Source organism: Helianthus annuus, chromosome 10 (assembly GCF_002127325.2).
Source record: "Helianthus annuus cultivar XRQ/B chromosome 10, HanXRQr2.0-SUNRISE, whole genome shotgun sequence".
NCBI classification, from domain to species: domain Eukaryota; kingdom Viridiplantae; phylum Streptophyta; class Magnoliopsida; order Asterales; family Asteraceae; genus Helianthus; species Helianthus annuus.
Genome location: NC_035442.2, coordinates 177,856,063 through 177,880,295, shown reverse-complemented (window position 1 = coordinate 177,880,295; position 24,233 = coordinate 177,856,063). Strand labels below are relative to the sequence as shown.

Genomic DNA, 24,233 nt, shown 5'->3' with positions numbered 1-24,233 from the left:
GCCTTTGAACTTTGAGGAATTTTCTACTGGCCTAGGGTTCAAACCGGACAGTTCTTCAAACACAGCCCCTAAGGAACAAGAAACTTCACCATCCATGAAACAAAGTCCTCCAATTATCGAGGACTATGAGACATCGGATGATGAATCAGAAGTGGCTGTAAGTGATCAGGATAAATCACTTAGCAAGATGAAAGGAGTAGATATTCCACGAGAGAATCACATCCTTTGTGATCCTGATACTCCTGAGGTTCCATCTGTTGAGAAGCAAGTGATTGATCCTGTCAAGGTTGACAAGGCAGATGTGTCTACTGTTAAAAGCAGTAATGTGTTGTACACTTTGGTTGGAGATAATAAAATCTACTCAGATCATGTTTTTCCAATTAAAAATGTAAATAAATCTTTGATTGATAAAGTCTTTGAAGACAATACAAACAAATTTTTGGGAAAAACACTTCCAGGAATTGTGGTAACACAATGTGATCCAATTCCTAAGGCTGAGATTAGGAAACAATTTGGTAATCAAAAATCTCCAACCAATCAACAACCGACTGCTTCTAAGGGTAAACAACCACAACGAGCTCCAAAGCCAAAGGCTAAGGTTGAATCAAAAGGAGCTCGTTACACGAAGAAAGGAAAAGATGTTAAATTTGTAGCATCTAGAGGTACAGATAAAATTGAGACTTTTGAAAACAAATCAAACAATGATTTTGTGCAACAAGTCAACATTTTGAAACGTAACAGTGATAACAATTACACCCAACATACAAATGGGTGTGATGAAAGAGCAAGTACCTCAGGTTCTACAGGTTCAACATCTGTCAGTCGATCAAGCTCTCCTAAGTTTGTTGAAAGGAGAACTTGTTTCAAATGTGGGAAGGTTGGGCACATCATTAAGGATTGCACCAACTTGCCCAAACCAAATTTCGTTGAGCGAGCCCCATCTGAACAGTCTCACCCACAACGTCGTCCTGTTCCTCCAAAACATGATAAACGAACTGTTAAGGAACAAGAAACAAAACAACGACGTCATAACATTAAAACTGTTGAAAAGGCTTTGAAATCTGAAGTCAAAACAGTTAAAAGGAAACCTAGTTTGTCACAACCTTTAAAATCAGAAACTGTACATAATACACAATCTGGTAAACAAAAACAAGCTAGGAGACCTAAAAGGGGTGCTAGTTCAGGGGGAGTAAATGTGTTTGAAAACCATCAGCAAATCGAGCTCATTATTCGAGATGCTCAGGGACGACCCAAGACCACTAAGGCTTGGGTCCCCATCCTCAACTAATGTGTTCGAATGACAAGTGCAGGATGTTCTAGGAGGAACTATTAATAGTCATTGGATTGTTGATAGTGGAGCATCCAGGCACATGACTGGCGACTTACGGCTCCTGTATGACGTGAGAAATATCAGAGGAGGGTATGTTGCTTTTGCGGGTGACAAAGGTGGATACATCACTGGAGAAGGAAGTATCTCCAATGGTATCGTGTGCTTTGATAAGATCAATTATGTGAAACAAATTGATCACAATCTTCTGAGTTTGTCGCAAATCTGCGATAAAAAGTTCTCAGTGATTTTTGATGACGCTGGCTGCTATGTGCTGAAACCTGGATTCAAAATTCCACAAGAATGGGTTCTCTTATCGGCTCCGAGAGTTAATGATCTTTATATTCTCGACATGAGCCACGCGATTACAACATCTGCACAAGTTACTTGCTTTGTCTCAAAAGCCACAGAAAAGGAGTCTATATCTTGGCACAGAAGAATGGGACACATTCACTTGAGAAAGATGAACCATTTGGTGAAAAATAATCTTGTGAATGGTGTGCCTGTAAGAAGTTTTCATTTGCAAGATATCTGTGTCTCGTGCCAAAAGGGGAAGCAAACGAAGAAGTCTCACCCTTTGAAGAAAATCAACACTGTTAGCATGCCTCTCGAACGTCTTCATATGGACCTTTTTGGACCTATGAAGCACAAGACAACGTTTGGTGATGCTTATTGTTTAGTAGTTACTGATGACTACTCTAGATTTTCTTGGGTATCTTTTATGGCACACAAGAGTGAAACTCCTGGCATCCTCAAGGATCTTCTTACAATGTTGGAAAATCTCTATACGTTGAAAGTGAAAAGGATCCGAAGCGACAATGGAACTGAATTCAAGAATCAAGTTATGGATGAGTTTTGTACTTCTAAAGGCATTCTTCATGAGTACAGTTCTCGTTATACTCCACAACAAAATGGTGTCGCTGAGAGGAAGAATCGGACGATTATTGAAACTGCAAGAACAATGTTAGTAGAGTCGGAACTCCCTATTCAATTCTGGGGAGAGGCTGTATCGGCTGCTTGCTACACGTTGAACAGAGTTCTTACAGTAAAGAGACATGGCAAGACTTGTTTCGAACTCCTTCAGAGAAGGAAACCGGATCTTTCTTACCTTGAACCGTTTGGTGCTCCTTGTACTATGATTGAGCCGGATGGAAAGTTTGGTGCAAAAGCTATCGAGGGTTTCTTCCTTGGATATGCTACTCCTAATTTTCGTGTTTGGAATCTAGCTACCAAAAAGATAGAGCTATGGAGTGAAGTTAGGGTTCAAAGGTACACGAGTCCTGTTAGGGCTCCGGGTGATCCGTGGATGTTCGATTATGATGGGCTATTTGACTCCTTCAATCTGCCAACCTTTGACGAAGAATCAGCAGCGGCTCGAATGTTGTTGGAAAGTGACAATGCTGTTGTCTCGCCATTGGTTAGACCTATTGTTGTTGACCCTCAAGCTTCTACGTCTGTCAACAATATGGTTCAAAATGAGGTTTATGAAGATGCTGCTGATTATAATGACTCTTCTGAAGATGATGAATATCATGATGCAGCTGAAGGATCTTCAGCTCCAGCTGCTCCTGTTCAAGGTGCCTCTGGTGATACACCTCATACGCAGAATGTAGATACTGCTGAAGGGAATGCATCCACCTCTACCTACATTCCTGGTGTGGAGTTGGTTGTTGATCTTAATCTGAATAATTTGGGTATCAATGCTCGTGTACCGGATAATCCTGAAATGAGGATTCATGATACCCATCCCCAGCAGAATATCATAGGAGATGTCCATCGCGGTGTGCAGACGCGTAATCAGCTGAGAAACAACCGGAATGCTGGTTTGTATTCAGCTATAAGAGAATCTGGTCAACAGAATGACTGGTCCTTCGCGTGTTACGTGTCACAAGAAGAACCAAAGTCGTGGAAAGACGCTTTGAAAGATAGTGCCTGGGTGGAAGCCATGCAGGAAGAATTACAGCAATTTCACAAGCTTGGTGTTTGGAAGCTTGTTGAAAAACCCGAGAACTACAAGAAGATTGGCACTCGATGGGTCTTCAAATGCAAGAAAGACGACCGTGGAGTGGTTATTCGAAACAAAGCTCGTTTAGTCGTTCAAGGTTTTCGTCAGATAGAGGGGATCGACTACAACGAAGTCTATGCACCTGTTGCACGTCTGGAAGCTATTCGGATCTTTCTGGCTTATGCCTCATTCAAAGGATTCAAGGTTTACCAGATGGACGTCAAAAGTGCATTTCTACATGGTGTGGTTGAAGAAGAGGTATATGTCGAACAGCCTCCAGGTTTTGAAGATCCTGTTCATCCCGATCGGGTTTGGTTGCTTAACAAAGCTCTATATGGTCTTCATCAAGCACCACGAGCTTGGTATGCAACCTTATCTACATATTTGCTGGAGAACGGTTTTCGAAGAGGTCTTATCGATTGTACTCTCTTCATCAAAGAACAAGATGGAGATCTTCTTCTGGTTCAGGTATATGTTGATGATATTATTTTTGGTTCTACTAATGATGCTTTGTGTAGGAATTTCGAGCGCATCATGCAGGATAAATTCGAGATGAGTGCTATGGGGGAAATGAATTTCTTTTTGGGCCTACAAGTGCAACAAACGGAGTCTGGGATATTCATCCATCAGACTAAATATGTTGGAGACATCTTGAGCCGGTTCCAGATGTCCGATGCAACGCCCATTGGTACCCCACTGCCAACTAATCACGGAATTACTCCTGACTTGAAGGGTGAACCTGTTAGCCCTTCGTACTATCGCGCGATGATCGGATCCCTTATGTACCTCACAGCATCAAGGCCAGATATAATGTACCCAACGTGCCTACTTGCCAGATATCAAGTTAATCCGAAGGCCTCACATCTTGCAGCTGTCAAAAGGATTTTTCGTTATTTGAAGGCTTACCCCGACACCGGTCTGTGGTATCCTAGGGATAATAACTTTGACTTGGTCGCATTCAGTGATTCTGATTTTGGCGGATGTAAAATCGACGGCAAATCCACAACGGCTGGATGTCAGTTTTTAGGAAATCGCCTAGTCACATGGCAGTGCAAGAAGCAGACGTGTGTAGCTACATCAACATGCGAAGCTGAATACACTGCTGCCTCAAGTTGTTGCTCACAAGTTCTTTGGATCCAACAACAATTGCGGGACTACGGTTTTGAATTCCTAACTACTCCTATATACGTTGATAATTCTGCTGCTTTAGATATCACTAAAAATCCTGTGCAGCATTCAAGGACCAAACACATCGAAATCAAATATCACTTCATACGTGATTGCTTTGAGAAAAGGCTAATCGATGTTGTTAAGGTCCACACCGATGACCAACGTGCCGACTTATTTACCAAAGCTTTTGACAAATCTAGATTTGACTTCTTATTATTGGTAAACGGCATTAAGGTCAAGCAAGAGTAAACCAACATCGGAAAATCATTTTTGTAAATACCTTTGTTTTTTTTTAAATTTGTCTTAGTTTGTTGATTTTAGGGGGAGTAAATCCAAAAATCGGAAAATACAAAAACATCGAAAAATTTCAAAAAAAAAAAACACAAAAACAATAGAAAAACAAAAATGAGTTTCCTGGAGAGCAAAAGAGAAAATGATAGTACATCAGTGGTCTATCCAAACCTCTTTAAACCTTAAATGCAAAACGATAAGCAGCTCTATATAAGATGTATCGGTAGGCTCACAATCATTTTAAAGTGTGCAGGGTGATATAAATCTTAATCGACTGAAGACCAGGTGGGAACCATTCATTGGCATATGGTCTTAGTACCGAAATTTCGTTTGATAGATTGCCGAGGTTCTGAGATATTCGGTCTTTATGCTGCTTATCATCTGGGTATCATGGTTGTATCTTTTACCGAAAAATAACGGGGACGCAAGTCTAGATCTTCCATGATACTATACATACGTGTACATATTACATACTGCATTCGTCCTCAATAAGTGATAAACAATCACATGTCCAAAACAAATAAGTGATAAAAATATCACATTTATCCGGGTGTCAAGTTCGTCTCTCTGCTGTACGGAAGTACTGACCTGTTCACGGACTTGCACCTGTGCCCTCATGCATATGAAAATCAAGTTCCTCATCAATAAGTGATTATATCACATAGGGCTTGTTTTCAAATCAAAATAAGTGAGTATCTCACAATTTATACGGTCAAACAGATGATAATCGGTATACTCACCGGTAAGATGAACTCTCGTGCATACCTTGATACGGGAATGTGTCGTGATGTGGATGAACATCGGTCGGTAAGTATAAATCATACCTTAACGTATCCCCTCGCCATGATTACATCTGATAAGTTGAGTTTAAGTGGACAACAATACCGATAATTGTTATAGGATGCTTATCTTAATATTAACTAACTGAACAACAAGAGTGTTTTGGCATAACCGTACACTGATATGATTCTCTTACCCTCGAAACTCACAAAAAGAATGTCTGTATATATTTATTTACTGCTTAACTTTTATTATTTCTTTTAAACAGTTTCGTCGTTTGGTGCATATCAGCACGACATTAGCGGTGATGTCGTTTGATAACACTCAAAGGATTTTAAATTGTTGTCTTTTACTTTCAAAAATACCAAAAAGATTTTAGGAGTGTTTTAATATAAACTTTATAAAAGCCAAAAAGATTTTATTTCTGCTTTATTTTCGATTGTACGATGTTGGAGCTAGAGTCTTCGTTACCTGAAACCTGAACGAAAACTGAACTGACTAAATCTTCATAAACGGTCGAAATTTGCAAGTTTTGAAAGTTAAAGACTAAAATTGACAAATTTTATTAAACTTTCAAACTGTCGGACGGTGTTTGATTATGACATGGTCATTCGTGTGTCTTTTGTTTATACTATTCCAAGCAGTTGTTCTCATTACGCGTTTAGATTTCTTGCATGTGCAGATTCTAAAGGCTAGGAGAACATGGTCGATGACAAGCTTTGGAATGAAGACACGACGAGAAGGCGCTCAAAAGATGAAGATGATCGAGTTGCCGCTGGCCATCATCAACACCACCAGGATCTCACTTCATAAAGTTAAAAGTATTTCACGAGCATAACTCAAAGGGGAGCTTATGTTAAGGGGGAGTTTGTCAACACACTTCCTACATGATACGGGTAGTTTGTTGATACACTCTCTGCTTTCAAGACGTGAAGACTTTGAAGATCCTCCGACATTGAAGACTTGTAAGGACATCAGAGTTTTGGTAACTCGAAGACCAAAGACCGTCGAAGTTCAAGACGAGTCTGCAACTATAGAAGATAAAGACAAAGCTACAGCCAAGGGGGAGTTTGTTGGTGCACTTGTGTCTGTACTTTGTCTGTGTTCGGTCTGTATGAAAACGATGTCCTAAGTCAGTCTGTAAGTTGACCAAGTCAACTATCCTCCTAGTTTGACTTGGACAACATGATGTTGTCTGGATCGAAGGATAGCCTCGAAGGATACAGCTGATCCTTCGAGGTGCTCGAAAGATATGGTTCGACCATGGTTCAACCATTAGACATCGAAGGATGATCCTTCGATGTCCATGCTGATCGTTCGAGCTCCCTGTCATCGATAGATGATCCTTCGGACCATCTATCGAGTCCTTCGACCAGATCTGCTATGTATGGGTATAAATACCCATGCAGTGTGTTAGTGTTAGGTAGATGCACACAGACAAGAGATAGAGAGCTTGAGAGCATTCTGCTGGAAAACACACACACACACTTGAGAGTTTACATCTTTGGTTTTGTAAACATTGTGCTTGTAACCGTAACCTTCATACGTATTAATACAGTGGTGTTAATCGGTGAACTTTGTGTGTTCTTGTGTTTGTTCTTGCTTCATCCCGGTTTGCCTACTAGCTTGGATTCCGCACTCGCTAGTGGGTTAGTATAACAAGGTTTAGGTTGTTCTCGATCCTCCGAGAAAAGGGACCTACAACCCGGCATGTTGATTTGATTTTGTCCAAGTTATTTGTGATTCTATTAGTTTGAGCATCTATATGTGCATCTAAGGAAAAACTGTCTGAAGAGGTGTATATGTATTTTTCTTTAATCTGCCATGTCTGAAATGCTATGACAATAATGGTGTTCCTCCTACAACCCAATAAAACAAAACTGTGGGTGGGATCCATCTCAGGTATATGTTTGTCTCAGTTATTATCCTTCTTGAAAGCTACAGATCAGAGTGGTCAACATGGGTGATATTAATTGGTTGGGTTTCATTGTAATTGCTTTGCTTTCTTAATGCTTAAATTGGTTTATTCATCAGCATATACAGTCTTAACTTGACAGGTCAAATTGATAAATTTAAAGTTGTAGCGAAAAAGAAAACAGTTATAAAATGCCTATGAAATGGTTTATCTAAAAAGAACAATATATTTTCTCTAATCATATCTAAGACAAATTATTTTATAAACAGAAAAAAAAAATACTTGGCTGATAGAGGTTAACCAGCCCTGCTCGACGCGTGTGTTGATGCACTTTTGTGTGGATGTGGCTCGGTTTGGTTCGGTTTAATAGGTAGGGCATCTCATTCTGCAAGCAATCTTTTTATCCAAGAAGTTATGGGTTGAGCCAGAATCAATTAAGATATGTAGTGGTTTAGTTCCTGTTGATCCAGTGACTTGCATAGTGGAGTAAGATGGTACACCCATGATTGCATTTAATGAAATTTGAGGATCTAATGCATCATTAACTGTTGGCTCATATGTTTCCTCTTCACCCTCATCTTCCCATACATCATTAATGATGATCAATATAGAATGGAAACGAATTGAAATGGACCGAACAATTGATCAATTCTTATTGAATTGAAACGAATATACCAAATTTTTGAATGAATGGAGTGAAATTGAAGCTGGATGTAGGCCAGTTACTGAAGAAATTTCGATGAATCAAGAGTGTCCAAGGATTGAACAGCTCTGATACCACTTGACACGATTAAACAAGGAACAGAAGAGGAATTCGATCAAACCAAGCGTATTGTTATTACTGTTCTAGTTCGTTTAAGTACAACTAACAACGACTAACTAACCCAACTAACTTGTTTACACAATAACCCCATACTATCACAGTTTTACAATTAACCCCCCAGACCTTATTAACTTCTACATTATTACAAAATGGTCCTTGTAACTATTCTTATGGTAACAACATCCCAGTTAGCGAGATTGGGGCGATAGACACCATTTAACACAACTGGATTCCTCTTGAGTGCTAGCTAGGCCAGAGTCCTTTTGTAGTCGCTTTGATATATACACATTAATATCTTTTTAAAAGTGAATAATTGCTTTGAAAACCTCAAATTAGGCAAGAATACAAGACCAAATGGGCTCCAAGACAGCCCTAAACTACACCCAAAGACAGCCTGCTGTTGAGCCCAAAGACACCAAAACGTCCAAGAAAACCTAATGTTAAACTAACTGAAAAAAAAAATTGTTGCCTTCATAATCATTGTGTCCATTGGGTTTGGCAGAACTCGAAAGCCTACTGGACCTGGGCCTAAGCGATACCTCATATACATGAAACCGAATTTCACCATTGCTATAAGTTATAACACCTACCTAAATTAGTTAATTAATAATGTGGTGGTCACTTTTTAGTTTTGAGGAAAACTTAAATAAGTGAAACCGGTAGTAACTTGTTTAACATGATAAGATAAACACCAACAGAGAGTATAATCAAACCAACGGTGGTATACCACGACAACAAATCCAAAAAGAAATGCATCCAAGCATTCCTCAAGCCACACCAGATACTAATCGACCACTTGTAACCGACAACAATTTACAATCTAGTAAAGCAGGAAAGAGTACAAATTAATATGAGAACTAAGGACTTGGTCACCATACTTTGTGGGTGCTAATTGTGCAAATCAACTTCTTGAAGGAACATAGTGACCGTCCTGGATGACTTTGAGACTTCGAGTAGTAAAGATGCATGCCCATGAAATTCACATTAGCGTTACTGTGGTTCATACTCAAGTGTTAATAATATAAGTATGTACAAAAGGACGGAATCGAAAGATGAAAACAAATAAAAATGAACTTACTTCATCACTTGAAGAAGGATTCCTGAAATAAGCACGCCATTTGTTGAGAAATGGCATGTCACTTGGATTCATGCGTGGAATACGATGATCTTGAAGGAGTCTGATTATTTCTGTAGTCTCACCTAGAAGCTGGGCTGCATCTTTGACACGGGTCCGCCTTTCCTTTATCGCAGACATGTAGTGACATTTCATTATTATGATTTGTGGTAAGTTGGTGAGACAAGCTGCGATTATGTCGGCGATCATTGATGATAAGCTATCAAATAGTTCCTTTTGGCTCACGGTGCCATCATCAATGGTGTTGTAGGTATGCAGAATTGTTTCGGTTATACGGTACATCGAGTTGACACAAATAAGCATGTGCATATCCTCATTCCAGCTTCCCCCCTCCAAGTAATGTGTAGCGTTATCCCTGAACAATTTAACAATCTGTCCAGCTGTAGACTTTTGAAAAGCAGGGTTTTGCAACTCCTTTCTTAACCATTTATTGGTGCTAATTTCTCGCCACAAAGTTTCAGCTGCTTGTTGAGAATCATACATAAAATTGAGGTTCTTTTCCACCAATGTAACGTATAATAGACCTTCCCTAACACATTCCAACAAGCAATCAACTTCCTCCTTTTCGATTTCAGGAAGAGAAACCGCAATCGTTGTAAGGGTTACCACAGCTAACCTCCAACAATTTGAAGATTTAATATCAGTAAATACTGATGGAATATTACAGTCATCAGTCTGGTCAAATACTGCAACTCCATGAAAACCAACTGTAGATTTTTCTCGAATGAGCTTTATTAGATAATTGGGTTGGCCTTTTGCACCATTTTGTATCAATGGGTTCACTGATTTTGAAAAGCCTTCCACTGTTCTCTCACCAACCCACATCCCATTTTTAAAATACAAAATATATATCTTTATGTTTCGATTAGCATCACTTATCCATAAACTAAACACGGGCATCCAACAATAACAGACACACATCACAAATACTAATGGAATCAAGGCTATTATCTTGCACAACACCACAACTCCCTTCTGAAGTTGTAGACAAATGTAGATAAATAGCCTTTTGGAAGTCTCAATGACTACGTTCAGTCTGCGGCTATGAAATGGGAGTCTTATACTAGCTTGTTTCCAATCATTTAACTTATCAGTCCAGTAGCGTTCTACTTTAAAGACCTTAAAGTGGATTGAAAAGAACCCTTCAAAGCTTAAGGTTGCAAAACATCTAGAAAGTGGTACAATTGTACCAATCAGGACTCCAATTGATTGTACTATGAGAATTACTAGCATGGACCACCTATAATCCGAATCATAGTCCTTAGCCAACATAGCTTTAATAGTCCCGGACATAGTATAAGTATGTAAGATGGTGACTAAAACACATATTACCCCAGAAGCAGATGTTGTATTAAAGCAAGCTGTTATGAAGTGGAGGCACCTGCCACTTTCTAACATTACCCAGTGATTTCTAACATGCTTTTCTAGCTCATCAACTGTTACTATTTTTCCTGGCGATGGTTGAATGTGTTTTGAAGCTATATCATGACCTTTTTGGTATTTGGAGTCCATCATCTGTTTGGTTTTTAGAATCGCCAAAGATGAACATATATATACTATCAATAAGAAAACTAACAAAATCACATAAATAAAGGGTAATACAGGATTAGGATGGGTACTTATATGTGTAGGTGAAGTAAGTTGGATGATACGAGGATCTTCTTTATGGGTTGATATGGATACAGCTCCCGTTTGCATTTGAATGCAAACATTCACAACCAACGTGATTACAAGAATCCCCAAAGCTGTGATGTTTGACAAAAGCTCATTGCTGTCCATGGTTCCTAAACAAGGCAGTAAATTGGCCATCATGGTACACATAAAGGCCATGCTTCCGAGCTTTGCCACTTGGTCCACATAACCCGGCATGGAACCAGTTAGATCCACAGGTAACTTCATTGCAATAGATATTGCAGTGAGAGAAGCAGAATTAATTGTGAAATATTTAGAGGGAACCCATAGCATTCTGCTACGTAAACCATGTAATAAATCAGCCACCATGAAAAGGATGCAAACCAGAGACGCTAACGCGATGTACATCCCAATCCATAACATAGGTGCGCTGTAACGATCTTCAAGTTCTGATCGGTATACAAACTTTAGGTATCCCAACAATGAATCCGTAATATTGTTAGGAATATTGTAGACATCAGTGAGTCTATCCACAATATTAAGATACTCATGTGTTGAGTTGTAAGCCATAACTCCTGGGAAAGAAACTGATGATTTGATGGAGAAATGATGAATTGAAGTTGGGTCTAGGAAATGAAGATGGCTGGTAGAAATAATGTGGGCAGAGCTTAGGATTGGATTTTGTGTTAAGAAGGACTTAACAAGCATAGATTTACAGATGCTGAACAAATATATTACCGAAACATGTGAATCATGCATGAATAAAGATAAATTAAATAACAAGTTTAAAGCTAATAAGTATGGAATCCAATACTTCATCCCATATATGGAACTTTGTTTGCAATAACTCTTGAAAGCTGTCCATTTGATGCTTTATGAAGGTGGATTCCATATTTCCCTTTGATATTTTCTCCAATTTTAGAATCTCTTATTCAGTAATACATTTGAAATATACCTTACTTGTAAGTTTTTACAAATCACATCAGCTTTCGAATTGCAAAGCATCGCAAGCCACATAATTGTCTTGACTTTGACGGGTCAAATTGATAAATTAAAAGTTGTAGCCATAAGTTCGATTCCTGCTCTCCCAGTTATTTTCTGCGGCATCTGGTGATGATGGGAGACTAGGCGAGTAGGCGGAGATCGCTAGTTCGATCCTTAAACTGAGCGGGTTTTACCTCACCGCAGTGTCGTGCCTTTGGGCGAGTGTTAACGGGCTTCCAGTTCGGAGGCGAGTGTATCCCGATGTGGTGAATTTCGCTAGTAGCCCATTTAGAGGATTCATTGGCTGTTCCAAAAAAAAGTTGTAGCCATAAAGAAAACAGTTAAAAAATGCCTATTAAATGACTTTATGTAAAAAAAAAAAAGCTCTTATTATTGTAACAATATATTTTCCTAATCATATTCAAGACAAATTATTTTACAAATTGAAAAAAAATAATTACTTGGCGGATACAGGTTAACCAACCCACTCGACCCGTAAAAATGAACATATCTACCTGGAGTTAGGGTCAATGTTAGACTGCTGCCATAAATAAATATGCTAATACGTTCAATATTATTGAATTAATGAGAATACACCAATCAACATATTACTAGTTAGCCCATTAACATATTACCTCTCATAGTTGTGGTGAAATAAAGATGAGACCTACAAATTGGAAGCTTGAAGAACAATAAGGTAGTGTTCGTTTCATGGAATGTAATGGAATTGGAATCAGAATTTGCGTTGGAATTGGAAGGAATTGGATTTGGAATTTAAACATTACAATAGGGAGTGGAATTTGTTGGAATTGGAATCTTAATTCCATTCTTGATTGTTCAGTTGGGAAATGAAATGGAATCTACCGATCTCATCTCGTTATCGGGTGAGCCAGTTCGGGTCAGCAACTGCTGGGTCGGGTCGAGACCTTTTGGGTCTTTAACAGGTTGGGTCGGGTCAAGACTTTTCGGGTCATTATCGGGCCGGGTTGGTTCAATACTTTCCGGTTCATTAACGGGTTGGGTTGGGTTGAGATGTTTCGAGTCGTTTATGGGTTGGGTCGGTTCGAGACGTTTTTGGTTCGTAACGGGTCGGGTTATGTCAAGAGTTTCGGAGCAGTAACGGGCTGGGTCGGGGCGAGGTGTTTCAGTCGGCCACCGACTAGTTCAGGTCTGAACATTTTCCACATCGTGACCGGTCAAAGATTCTAATGACTTTACTTGAATTCCTTCAAAACTTGAGAGGATTTTGAATTCCTTTGGTTAACGGAAGAACTTGAACAACATCATCAAACTGTTGATTCAACAGGTAGCATAAATTTTATGCTTTGTAGAGTTTAAAAAAAAAAGAATTGATGGCTTGGGTAACAAGTTAAAACGTGTTTGGTCAAAGGGGGTACTTCTTATTATTGTTCGGGTTGGGCTGACACGTTAACATTTATTTGCCCGTTTCTTTTGAATTCTGTAATCATTCTGGGTATTTATCAAGATACGTGTATGGTTTCTGAGGGAACTTGAAGAAACAGTGATCTAATTAGAGAGTTAATTAGGTTGGTTTATGTTCCTTTCATGTTGGTTAATCTTCTTCAAGATATTTAAGCTCCGACTTGGTGATCTAACCTGCAAAACAGAACACCGTTACTCGTTAAGAGGGGAATGTGGGGGTTTCCCTCTTAACCAGGCTCCGGCGTGAGAATAAGCGACTGCCTTGAGAGTGATTAAGTGTCAAGAGTAAGAGCCGAGAGAATAGAATGTTTAACCTGTGAAGTAAGGTCTCTATTTATAGCCGGAGAGGTGTGAGGGGTTATGGGCTGATGGGCCTTGGGCCAGAAGCGGACAACAAAACGGATATGCTCTTTGTCTCACTGGCGTCGACCGCTTAGTGGCTTCTAGATGCTCGTTGGTGCTGGCGCACCTTGATTGGAGCCACGTGTCATTGTTGTCGGCCTTGTTGTCCTTCTGTCATCAGCAGACAAGTGGAGATCGTGGGACAGTTGTCTCCGTCCTCTGATTGGTGCCATGTAGGCGTCCTTGTGTACTTCTCGTCAGGCGATCGTGGCGCACGATTGACCAGAGCCTGCTAGACGCTCATTGGCTCCTTTTACTGCCACTCGTACCTTATGTACCACTGTAGGTAGTCGCGCGCTTCTCTACCGAGTGGCTCATTTCTTCCATTGTTTTATGCTAAGTGCTGATATCTGGGTTTGTTGTGTGCATTCTCTCGCGCGGGATAATCGTAGTGTGATGTAGGTCGCGCGAGGTTGTTGTTAACACCTTGTTGTGTTTAAGGAGTATGGTCTCGCGCGCAACCTGATCTGAGGTTTGCGCGGCTTTTTTGGGACCATACCCCTTCAAGTCCCCCCAGTCCAGTGCTGCACCATGCGCAACGCAAGTGGTTGGAGCTCTGGACTTAATAAAAAATAGGAGAAGGGGAAATGATTCTTTTGATCCTGACTTGTATGGCGGACGTTGAAAACTGTCGTTTTCAGCGCGCAGGGACTAGGCAGGTGTCGAGTGATTTCTTGCTTGGCCTTTTAGACGCGCGAGGTTATAGTAGTTTACGTATATCTGGCGCGACTCATGTGACTTCTGCATGAAGTTAATTGCCCGTTTTATGGCGGGAAACTTCAAAATTTGAACTTCTGACAGGTTGGTGAGATAAGTCGCTGAGGGCGACGTTTGAGTTGACCCCTGGCACGGGTGTCATCATGCCGCCTGCGGCGGTTGCACTTCATGTCAGGAGAGTGAAGCCCACGCGCGCGTGGTAACCGTCACTCCTGGTTTTCCGCTTGACGTGGCAACCTCCTGTTGGTTAGCCTAGCGGCGAATGCGGCACGGTTACCCATCGCATTAAATGCGATGGGTATATATATCCGAAGAGAAGGTGAGAGATTCTCACTTCTCTTCGTTTCTTCTCCACTTTTCTCTCAAAAACTCTTTAAATCTTCAAAGTGTTCTTCGTTTCTTCAAGATTTCTTCAAATCTTCAAACTTTCTTCAAGCCTTTTTTCCAGATCCTTCTTCAAAGATGAGTGAAGAACATCAAGAGGCTCCTGTTAGTGAGGAAGGACCCGTTCCTGTCCTCAGATGGGATTTAGGGCTTTTTGAACAAATCGTTCGTAGTTTCCGATTCCCACCGGAGTGGGATGCCCGGTATCCGGCTCAGGGCCAGACCGCGGCTGATGCACCACCCGGTTATATCACCCTTTATGAAGACTTTTTTCTTCAAGGGAATTTCCGACTGCCGGCGACCAATTTCCTGGGCAGTATTCTTTCTTACTATAACTTCCATATATCCCAGATGAGCCCACCCGGGATGGTGAGGGTGCGGCACTTCGAATTCCTGTGCCGGTCTCATGGCATTGAGCCATCGGTAGATAAGTTTCGTGCTTTCTACCAGTTGCAGAGAACGATGGGGTTCTTCTCATTTGCGAGCCGAGGTGCGGCGAAGAAGATTCTGCTGAATCCTCCTAAGAGTTTCCACGATTGGAAACCCAAGTTCTTCTTCATCAGGGAAGAAGTTTTGCCAATCGCTATGCCTTTTAGGGAATGGACTGAGGTCATACCCAAGGAAGATCTCCCGATCCCGAAGACTGCTCGGTGGTACCAGCAGCTAACCCCAACCCCTAACCGGGTGTTTGGGGAAAGTGTTTTGGTTGCTGCTAAGATGAGTGACCAGTGGTCACCTAGCAGCAAGGAGGTTCCGGTCTTGAAGATCGGTGATCAAGGTTAGACTTTTCTTTGTTCCTTTTCTAAGTGTATTCGCTTTACCTTGTTACTTACTTATTTTTGTGTGTAGAAGCGCAACTCTATCAAGCTGCCTTCTCCACGTTTGGTGGCTCCATGGGCGTTCGCCCAGTGCGCGATGATGAAGAAAGCTGGTATGACCAGATTAAAGGAAACTTCATGTTTCCAGCTGCTGATGCTTTCGCTTCGCCGCCAACCGCTACTGAAGGTGCGCAATACCCTAAACCTCGTCCATTGCGCTCTGTGACTCTCGCTGGGAAAGAAACTTTCTATCTTTCCAGCGAGGAGTCTGTAGGTTCTTCCAACGGCGAGCTAAGCTCTTGGTCTGAAATCTTTGCAGGTGTGTTGCGCGACCTGGGGATTGACCCCGAGGAGAAGAAGAAAAAACCGGTGAAGAAGAAGAAAAAGGTGGAGCCTGAGGTGACCAGTAAGGGCACCGGCCCTAGTCGCGCAACATCTGCTGCTGTCAAAGGTACTCTTCGCCTTCGTCAACGTGATTTAGACGACTATGTGATAATCAGTGACTCATATGAAGGTTTATCACATGCAGCTAAGGGGAAAACTGGTGCTGGTGGGTCGAAGAGTTCTGGGAGCGCGGGTTCTCGCAACCCTGAAGCTGGCGCGACTCCGTCTTTCCCAGAGGATGAAGAAGTAGAAGAGGAAGATGCTGGTGCCCGGCTTATTGGGCGGAAGAGGGGTAGGAGCGAAGCCACGACTGGTGTGGCTTCCGCCCCTACATCTGCTGTGATTCCCGTTGTTGGGAAAACGAGCAAGCTGCGCTCGTTATACAGATTTTCTCCTGGTAAGTTCTTCGCTTCTCTTCTTAATACTTTTCTCTTTACTCAAATGCTTTTGCTTTATTTTTCAGAAATCAAGAAGAAGACCCCTGAGAAGGGTGTCACGTTTAGTGAGGCCGGGGTAAAGAGGCCCAAGATTACCGTCAAGTCCACTGACACTGCGGCTCAGGATGCCGCGAGGGCTGCTGAGGCACAGCGAAAGGTGGAGGAGGACCGGAAGAGAGAGGAGGAGAAGAAGAGAGTTGCGGAGGAGAAGAGAAAGAAAGAAGAAGAGAGGAAGGAGGTAGAAGAGGAGAGAAAGAAAAAGGAGGAGGAGGAGAGGAAGCAGAGGGCGGAGCAGGAGAGGTTGGCTGAAGTGGCGAGGAAGCAGGCCTTGGAGAAGGAGCTATCGGCGAAAAAGGCTATGGATCAGCCTCTTAAACCTCCAGGTCCTGAGGTCACCAAACCAACCAACACCGGTCCTGTTACTACTTCCAAGGGTTCCAGCCGCTTCTCCTCAAGCGGCGCGAGCTCTGGTGGAGCTGGGGGTTATAACCCCAATGTGATAGGTGCGAAGGACACCGTTGGGGATATTTACTACAAGACTTACACTGAAGAAGAGCGTGGGGACGCTCCTCATCAAGCCCCCTGGAGTTTAAAACAGAAAGATACTTTCGTCGAGTTCAGCCCTGCGCGCGAGTGGTTCCTGAACTCCTTTACACCTGCTGAAGTCCATCGGCAAAGGGCGAAACCTCACGAAATGTTGTATCGTACTTATATTCTTGGTGAGGCCAACGCTCGTGCTGCCAACCATCAAATAGTTCGCGAATGGCGAACGATGGTTAGGGAGCGCGCCGACTGGGAGGCTTATCGCGAGCGTATGCTGAAACGTATTGCTGAATTCGAAAAGTCGAAAACCGCGTTTGGTGAGGAGAGAGCCAAGTTTGAGGCTGACAAGAAGGCTGAAGAGTGGGGCCGCGAGGGGCTGCAGAAAAAACTCCACAATGTTGAGGAGCAACTGGCCAAGGAGAAGGCCGAGTTTAAGCGTATATGCGCCCAAGACAACGATCGTGCTTATGCGCTACGACAGAAGATCGTTGATCTTGAGGCTAAAGTTGCGGACTTGACCTCAAAGGTGGAGGAAGCGCAGGGTGAAAGAGCTGCCAAGCAGCAGATGGAGGTTAGTTCTACTGACTCTCGCTCTTCCCTTTTTTGTTTATGAGATTTCTCTAAGTCAATTCTCAAGGCGTTTGCCAATGTTTAGGTTGAGCTGACTGAAGCCAAGGTGCAATTGTCCAACAAGGACAAGGATCTCCACGCCAAGGACGTTGAGATTGCGGAACTCAAACGTCGCTTGAATGAGCAAATCGACAGATGCGAGTCTTTGGAGATTGACCTTGAGGCTGAGAAGGTCAAGGCTGCTGATGCTGAGGAGGCGCGTGCTGTCAGCACTGCTGCGCTTAATGTGGCCCAGACAAACTACTCCGAGACCCAAGGCATCGTTGATACGCTTGTCTCGGAGGCTGAATGGATGCGCACTCGAGGAGTAGTGCTGGTAAGTGCCTTTGACTTATGCTTTTTCTTGTTGAGAGTTTTATCTTTAATGCTTTTTGTTTGTTGTGAAGGTTGCCAACTCCATCTTGAATGCGAGCGAGCTAGACCGCGCCGTAGCGGCTCTGACAGATGCGGCGCGTGCGGTGGGTCATCGGGGAGGCTACCTGGAGTGTGCCGATCACGTTGAGCAGATGCTTGGGCAGGAATTTGACATAAGTCATTGCTCAGTGACGGAACATGCTGATGCTGCATTGGCTAGTGCTGAAAACTTCTATGACAACCTTTCCTTGCCTATCATGGAGTTGGTTGTTGAATCGTTGAAGAAAGACGACTGGTGCCAGCGTCTTAAGGCAGTCCTCGATCCACCGGTTACCGTCGAGTTGTCCGACGAAGAGCCAGCTGGTGATGATGGCGGCGATGGTGATGATGATGGCAACGATGATGATGGTGAGGATGACGGAGATGATGGTGATGATCGCCGCGATGAATAGGATAGTTTGTTGAATAGGTGGTTGATAGGGATTTACGGCTTTGTAATTTCTTCGGATACTCTATGTACAATGCTGCGCATTTGCGCAAGTTTTAAATGACATGAAACATTTTGATTTTTTCCGTTGCAATTATTGCATTGCTATAAAAACTTTATGTTAAATTGGCTCGAATAAATGGAAGCGTCTTTTAAGTATTAAGGTATCCACCCGGTCTCGCGCTATTGTTCGCGGAGGACCTTGGAGGTGGTTTGAACAACCCTGAAATGCTGGAGTGTTTTCGCGCTAATCATAAGTTTAGCATGCATTTGTAACGAAAAAATGTAATAGAAAAACATGTCGTATGTTTTCATTCAAGTCAGAAATGGGCGCTTAGGCCTTCATACATAATTGCTAATGGCTTGTAGCCGGCTTAGTGAATTGAAAGATGGCGCAGGGCCGAAATAGATTACATGTAACATTTGCGCAGTTGTTGCGCATTCCAAGTTCTTGGTAAGATGTGGCCATCTAGGGTGCGCAATTTGTAGGCCCCTTTGCCCAGGACCTCATGAATCAGATATGGGCCTTCCCATTTAGGTGCCAATTTCCCTGGACGTTCCGCATTTGATGCTTCATTGTCGCGAAAGACGTATTCCCCTGGGTTGAAGGTACAAATGCGAACCCTTGTGTTGTAGTACCTTTCCAGCTGGGTTTTGTATTTGGCCTCTCTGATTCTTGCGATTTCGCGTCTTTCTTCTAACAGGTCCAAGTCTAGACGCCTTTCCGCTTCATTGTCAACTGCGTTGACCGCTGTCATGCGTGGCGAGGGCAGGCCAATCTCCGCCGGGATTACCGCCTCTGAGCCATAGACCAGGCTGAAAGGGGTCTCGCCGGTACTCGTCTTTGGCATGGTCCGATGAGCCCATAAAATGCTTGGAAGCTCATCAACCCATCCGCGCCGCCTTGTTCCTAATCTGGCCTTTATCCCTTCGACGATGCATTTGTTCACACTTTCCACTTGTCCGTTGCCTTGTGGGTGCGCAACGGAGGTGAAAGTGTGTTCAATGTTCATCTCCTTCATCCAGCTCTTAAGATCGTCCGAAGCAAAGTTGGTGCGATTGTCTGTCACGATCTTGAGCGGGAGGCCAAATCTGCATATGATGTGCTCCCATATGAACTTGCGCACAATCATAGCTGTGGTGGATGCAAGGGCTTTGGCTTCTACCCACTTTGTGAAGTAGTCGACAGCTACTATGATGAACTTTACGGCGCCGGGAGCATCCGGGAAGGGTCCCACCATGTCAATTCCCCATTGTTGAAAGGGCCATGCGGTGGACACGGGGATAAGATCATTTTTAGGGCGCAGCGTTTTTGGAGAGTGCCTCTGGCAAGAGTCACACTTGCGGATCTCCTTCATTGCGTCAACATGCATACCCGGCCAGTAGTAACCGGCGCTCATGATCTTCGCGACTACCATCCGTGGCCCGGAGTGGATGCCGCAAATCCCCTCATGGATTTCCCTTATCAGATAATTCGCATCCTGGGGGTCCACACAGCGCAGTAGTGGTCCCAGGAAGGATTTTCGGTACAAGATACCGCTGTTCATTTCGTACTGTAGGGCTTTGTTTTGGATCTTTCTTGCTTCCGCTTTGTTTTCGGGAAGCACCCCCTCTTGCAAGTATTGGATGATAGGGGTCATCCACGATGTTTGCCCTGTTTCGATCACATTCACCTGTCGCAGCAATACTGACGGGTTCTTGAGTACCTCTATCCTTACATCCTTGGCGAGATGTTGAAAGGAAGTCGAGGCGAGTTTGCTCAGGGCATCTGCGGGCTTGTTTTCTGAGCGATTGATATGTATGACTTTGTGGGTTTTGAATTGTTGGAGCAATTCTTTCGCTTGTTCCAGATATAAAGCCATGACTTCTCCCTTCGCGTCGTATATGCCATTTACTTGACTGGCTATCAGGAGTGAATCAACATGTGCGCGCAAGTTTTTTGCTCCCATCTTGATGGCGAGGCGTAAGCCTGCCAGAAAAGCCTCGTACTCAGCTTCATTGTTGGTGTTTTTGAAGTCGAGCTTAATGGCGTAAGTAAACTCGTGCTTTTCTGGGCTCACTAGACGTAAACCTGCTCCCGCGCCATCTTCATTTGATGCCCCGTCAGTGTAAAGCATCCAAGTCTCCTCTGTTGTATTTTCCTTGGGAGTCTCTATCATCTCGCATTCCTTGATTTTATCAGCCGGCACTTCTGTGATGAAGTCGGCGAGGACCTGCCCCTTGATGGCTGGGCGCGGCCTATACAAGATGTTATGGCCGCCCAGTTCAATGGCCCATTTTGCCAACCTGCCTGATGTCTCAGGCTTCTGTAGTATAGTGCCAATGTGGAAGTTTGTAAGCACAGTTATCACATGGCCCGTGAAGTATCGGCGCAGCCTTCGGGAGGCGTGTAATAGCGCAAGGACCAGCTTTTCCATTGTGGAATATCTTGTTTCTGGGTCTGTGAGTACCCTGCTGACGTAATAGATCGGGGTTTGCACACTGTTCCTGTCTACCAACAATACTGACCCTACTGCCTTATCCGAGGAGGACAAGTACAGCACAAGGGGCTCTTTTTCAAATGGTGCCGTCAGGGTAGGGAGTTCGATCAGACACGCTTTCATTTGTTGAAAAGCTGTTTCGGCTTCCGGGGTCCATTTGAACTCTTGCTTCTTTACACAATTGCGCAACGTGCTAATGAAGGGATACGACTTTGCGGCGTGATTGGAGAGAAATCGATTTAGCGCGGCCAGCCGGCCGGCTAGTCGTTGCATTTCCTTGATGTTTCTTGGTGAGGGCATTCGTTCTATAGCTTGTACCTTCTCTGGATTCACCTTGAAACCGCCGTTTGTGACAATGAAGCCCAGAAACTTCCCTTCCTCCATGCCGAAGGAACACTTGGCTGGATTTAGCTTCATATTTACGCTGCGCAATGAGTTGAACGTTTTTTCGATGTCTTTCAACATTTGGTCCTCCTCGGGACTTTTCACCACTAGATCATCGATATAAACCTCAATATGCTTTCCGATGTCACCTGCGAAGGTTTTGTCCATCAAGCGTTGATATGTCGCGCCTGCGTTCTTCAGACCAAAAGGCATCTTTGTGTAGCAGAAGATTCCAAGATCTGTTCTGAATGCTGTCTTGTCTTCATCTTCTAGCTTCATCTGCACTTGATGGTATCCTTTATAGCAATCCAAAAAGCACTTCCATCGGTATGGCGCGAGAGAATCTATTTTTTTATCGATCTCAGGCAAGGAATAGCAATCCTTTGGGCACGCCTTGTTGAGATCAGTGTAGTCTACGCACATGCGCCATCCGCCATTTGATTTTTCGACCATCACGGGGTTCGCCACCCAACTCTGATATCTTACCTCTCGCAGGATCCCGGCTTTGAGCAGCTCACATACCTGCTCGTTCATTGCTTTTGTCTTGTCTGCCCCTAGGCTGCGCCTTCTTTGGACCTTTGGCTCGACAGATGGGTACGTGTTTAAGCAATGCTCGGTGATGTTGCGCGGGACACCGGTCATGTCTGACGGTGTCCAGGCAAATATATCCATGTTTCGAAACAGCAGTTGCTTTAGACGTGTTCTGACGTCTGACGAAATGGCGTGGCCAATTGTCACGGTCTGCTCGGGGTATTTTCGGTTTAAAACCCATTTCTCCGGCTCAGTCGTGGAGACCTTTGCCGCCTTTGTTGGGCGCAGCTCTTCAGTTGACATTACTTCTTTCTTGGCGTATATGATTGCTACTCCTGTTTTGGTTGGGAAACCTATTGCAGAATGAGGCGTTGACGTCACCATGTTTAGCTCGCCTTGTGTTTCCCTCCCAAGAAGCACATCATGCCTCGATTTCACTGGCATTACCATAAAGTTCACATTTGTTGTTCTTGAGTGTTTCCCGTCAGAGAGCGTGACGGGGAAACTGATCTGTCCGAGAGGAAAAACCATCTCGTTGCAAAATCCAGACAAAGGATAATCGACAGGTTCGAGTCGCGCTTTATCCTCTTCATCCAGCTGATTGAAACATTGTTCATAAATGATGTCGGCAGTACTTCCCGGGTCTATGAATATGTAGTCAGTTTCATAATGCCCGATTATGCCGGTGATGACCACAGGACGTGTGGCGCGAGGTCCGCCACGCACTACTGGAAATACAACTTGCTGCTCTTGCCACGAAGGTTCATAAGGGCGTTTGCCTTTCTCTTTCGCGCTGTACCTGGGTCCGTTGACCATGTGAGTCTCTAGTCGTCGGACCTTTCTGTGGTTACCTTCATCATGGCGCTGGAGTTGACGGGTTTCCTTGCGTACATTCTTCACTAAATGGCTTAGTTTGCCGCTTTTGAGCGCTCTCTCGATTTCTTGGCGCAAGCTGTAACAGTCGTCGGTTAGGTGCCCTGAATCTTTGTGAAAATCGCAGTACAAGTTAGGGTCTTGCCCTTTCTTGTTTGTCATTGGCCTTGGCGCCTTGAAATCGACATTCTCCGTCATCAATACCTCCTTTGGAGTTTTTGTGAGCGGAGTCCAGTGTTTGTCACGATTGTCGTCTCTGACTGCTTTCTTGTAACCGATTCGGTCAATCGTTTCTCGCGCATCTTCTCTGTAACGTGGCCTGTCGTCACGGCCTCTTGGTCTCTCAGACTTCCAGTCATGACTCTTGTATTTGTTGCGCTTGTTGTTGTTGTCGCGCGTACTTCCTCTTGAAAATCGATCTTCTGGATAGTAGCCCTTTCCACCAGCAAGGGACTCCTCAGTTTGCGCGACGATTTTTGCGGCTTCCATCAGTTTATCCCACTCCTTCGGCATTCCATCTTTGCCTGTGATGGTTCTAATGAGACTATCGCAGCGTATAGCCTTTTTGAAGTGACAGCGCATGAGTTGCTCACTGACGCCGCCTATTTCCAGGCACTCTTTGTTAAAACGCGTGATGAAGTCCTCCAGACCTTCACCATCTCTTCTCCAAATATCTTCTACTTCGGCTGTGTCGCGTTGGTAGCGACGTTGTTGGCTAAAGTAGCTTAAGAATTGCGTCTTGAAATCTGTCCATGACTTAATCTTTCCGGGCGGAAGGCTGTCAAACCAGGCGCGAGCCGCTCCGGTAAGAGTTTGAATGAACAGGTGGCACCACATGGGCATGTTCCAACCTCCCATGCAGCCCACACTCGTGAATGTTCTGACGTGATCGTCTGGGTCAGTCAACCCATTGAATTTCCCAACGGTTGGGGGTAGCTTCTCTCGTGAGAGCGGTGCGAGTGCGATTTTTGGGATAAACTTGGAGTGCTCCGCAGCTTCCGCTGGTCTGTATGCCAGGCGGAAATCTCGTTCAGCTTCTTCTGTGTAGCCAATGTGTTGTCTTGGCTTATAGTACTCATGGTTTTTTGGTAAACGATTAAAGACTGATGATTCTTCGTCACCTTCCCATGTAGGATCATATGGGTCGGTTTCTTCCCATTCATTGTTCATGTTGCGCGGCGTGAGCCGGCTGTGAACAGGGCCTCGTTGAAGGTTCGACGGATATTCATAGTAACTATCCGTTTCCCTTCTTGTATCGCGCGTGTCTTGTACGCTTAAACGTCTTGTAGGGGGAGGCCTGTTGG

At 43.7% G+C, this 24,233-nt stretch overlaps 2 protein-coding genes across 2 annotated transcripts; one reads left to right on the top strand and one right to left on the bottom strand.

Moving 5' to 3' along the window:
• Positions 1–8,974: 8,974 nt before the first annotated feature.
• LOC110886861 lies at positions 8,975–11,810 on the bottom strand. Its single transcript, XM_022134724.2, has 2 exons — positions 9,390–11,810; positions 8,975–9,304 (listed from the first exon to the last, which is right to left on the bottom strand). Exons 1-2 carry the CDS (start codon positions 11,784–11,786, stop codon positions 9,302–9,304), a joined length of 2,400 nt encoding a protein of 799 aa, XP_021990416.2. The 5' UTR covers positions 11,787–11,810; the 3' UTR covers positions 8,975–9,301.
• Positions 11,811–14,918: 3,108 nt separating this feature from the next.
• Positions 14,919–18,394, top strand: LOC110883555. The gene is made up of 4 exons (XM_035978435.1): positions 14,919–15,786; positions 15,858–16,607; positions 16,674–17,761; positions 17,846–18,394. The coding sequence occupies exons 1-4, from the start codon at positions 14,919–14,921 to the stop codon at positions 18,320–18,322; spliced, it is 3,183 nt and encodes a 1,060-aa protein (XP_035834328.1). The 3' UTR covers positions 18,323–18,394.
• Positions 18,395–24,233: the final 5,839 nt, after the last annotated feature.

Bases quoted from the DNA above. Each gene is read 5' to 3' on its own strand.
- LOC110886861 (XM_022134724.2), bottom strand. From the start codon at position 11,786: ATGCTTGTTAAGTCCTTCTTAACACAAAATCCAATCCTAAGCTCTGCC.
- LOC110883555 (XM_035978435.1), top strand. From the start codon at position 14,919: ATGGGTATATATATCCGAAGAGAAGGTGAGAGATTCTCACTTCTCTTC. The intron at 15,787-15,857 runs GTTAGACTTTTC...TTTTGTGTGTAG, and splicing joins CTTGAAGATCGGTGATCAAG to AAGCGCAACTCTATCAAGCT. The intron at 17,762-17,845 runs GTTAGTTCTACT...GCCAATGTTTAG, and splicing joins CTGCCAAGCAGCAGATGGAG to GTTGAGCTGACTGAAGCCAA.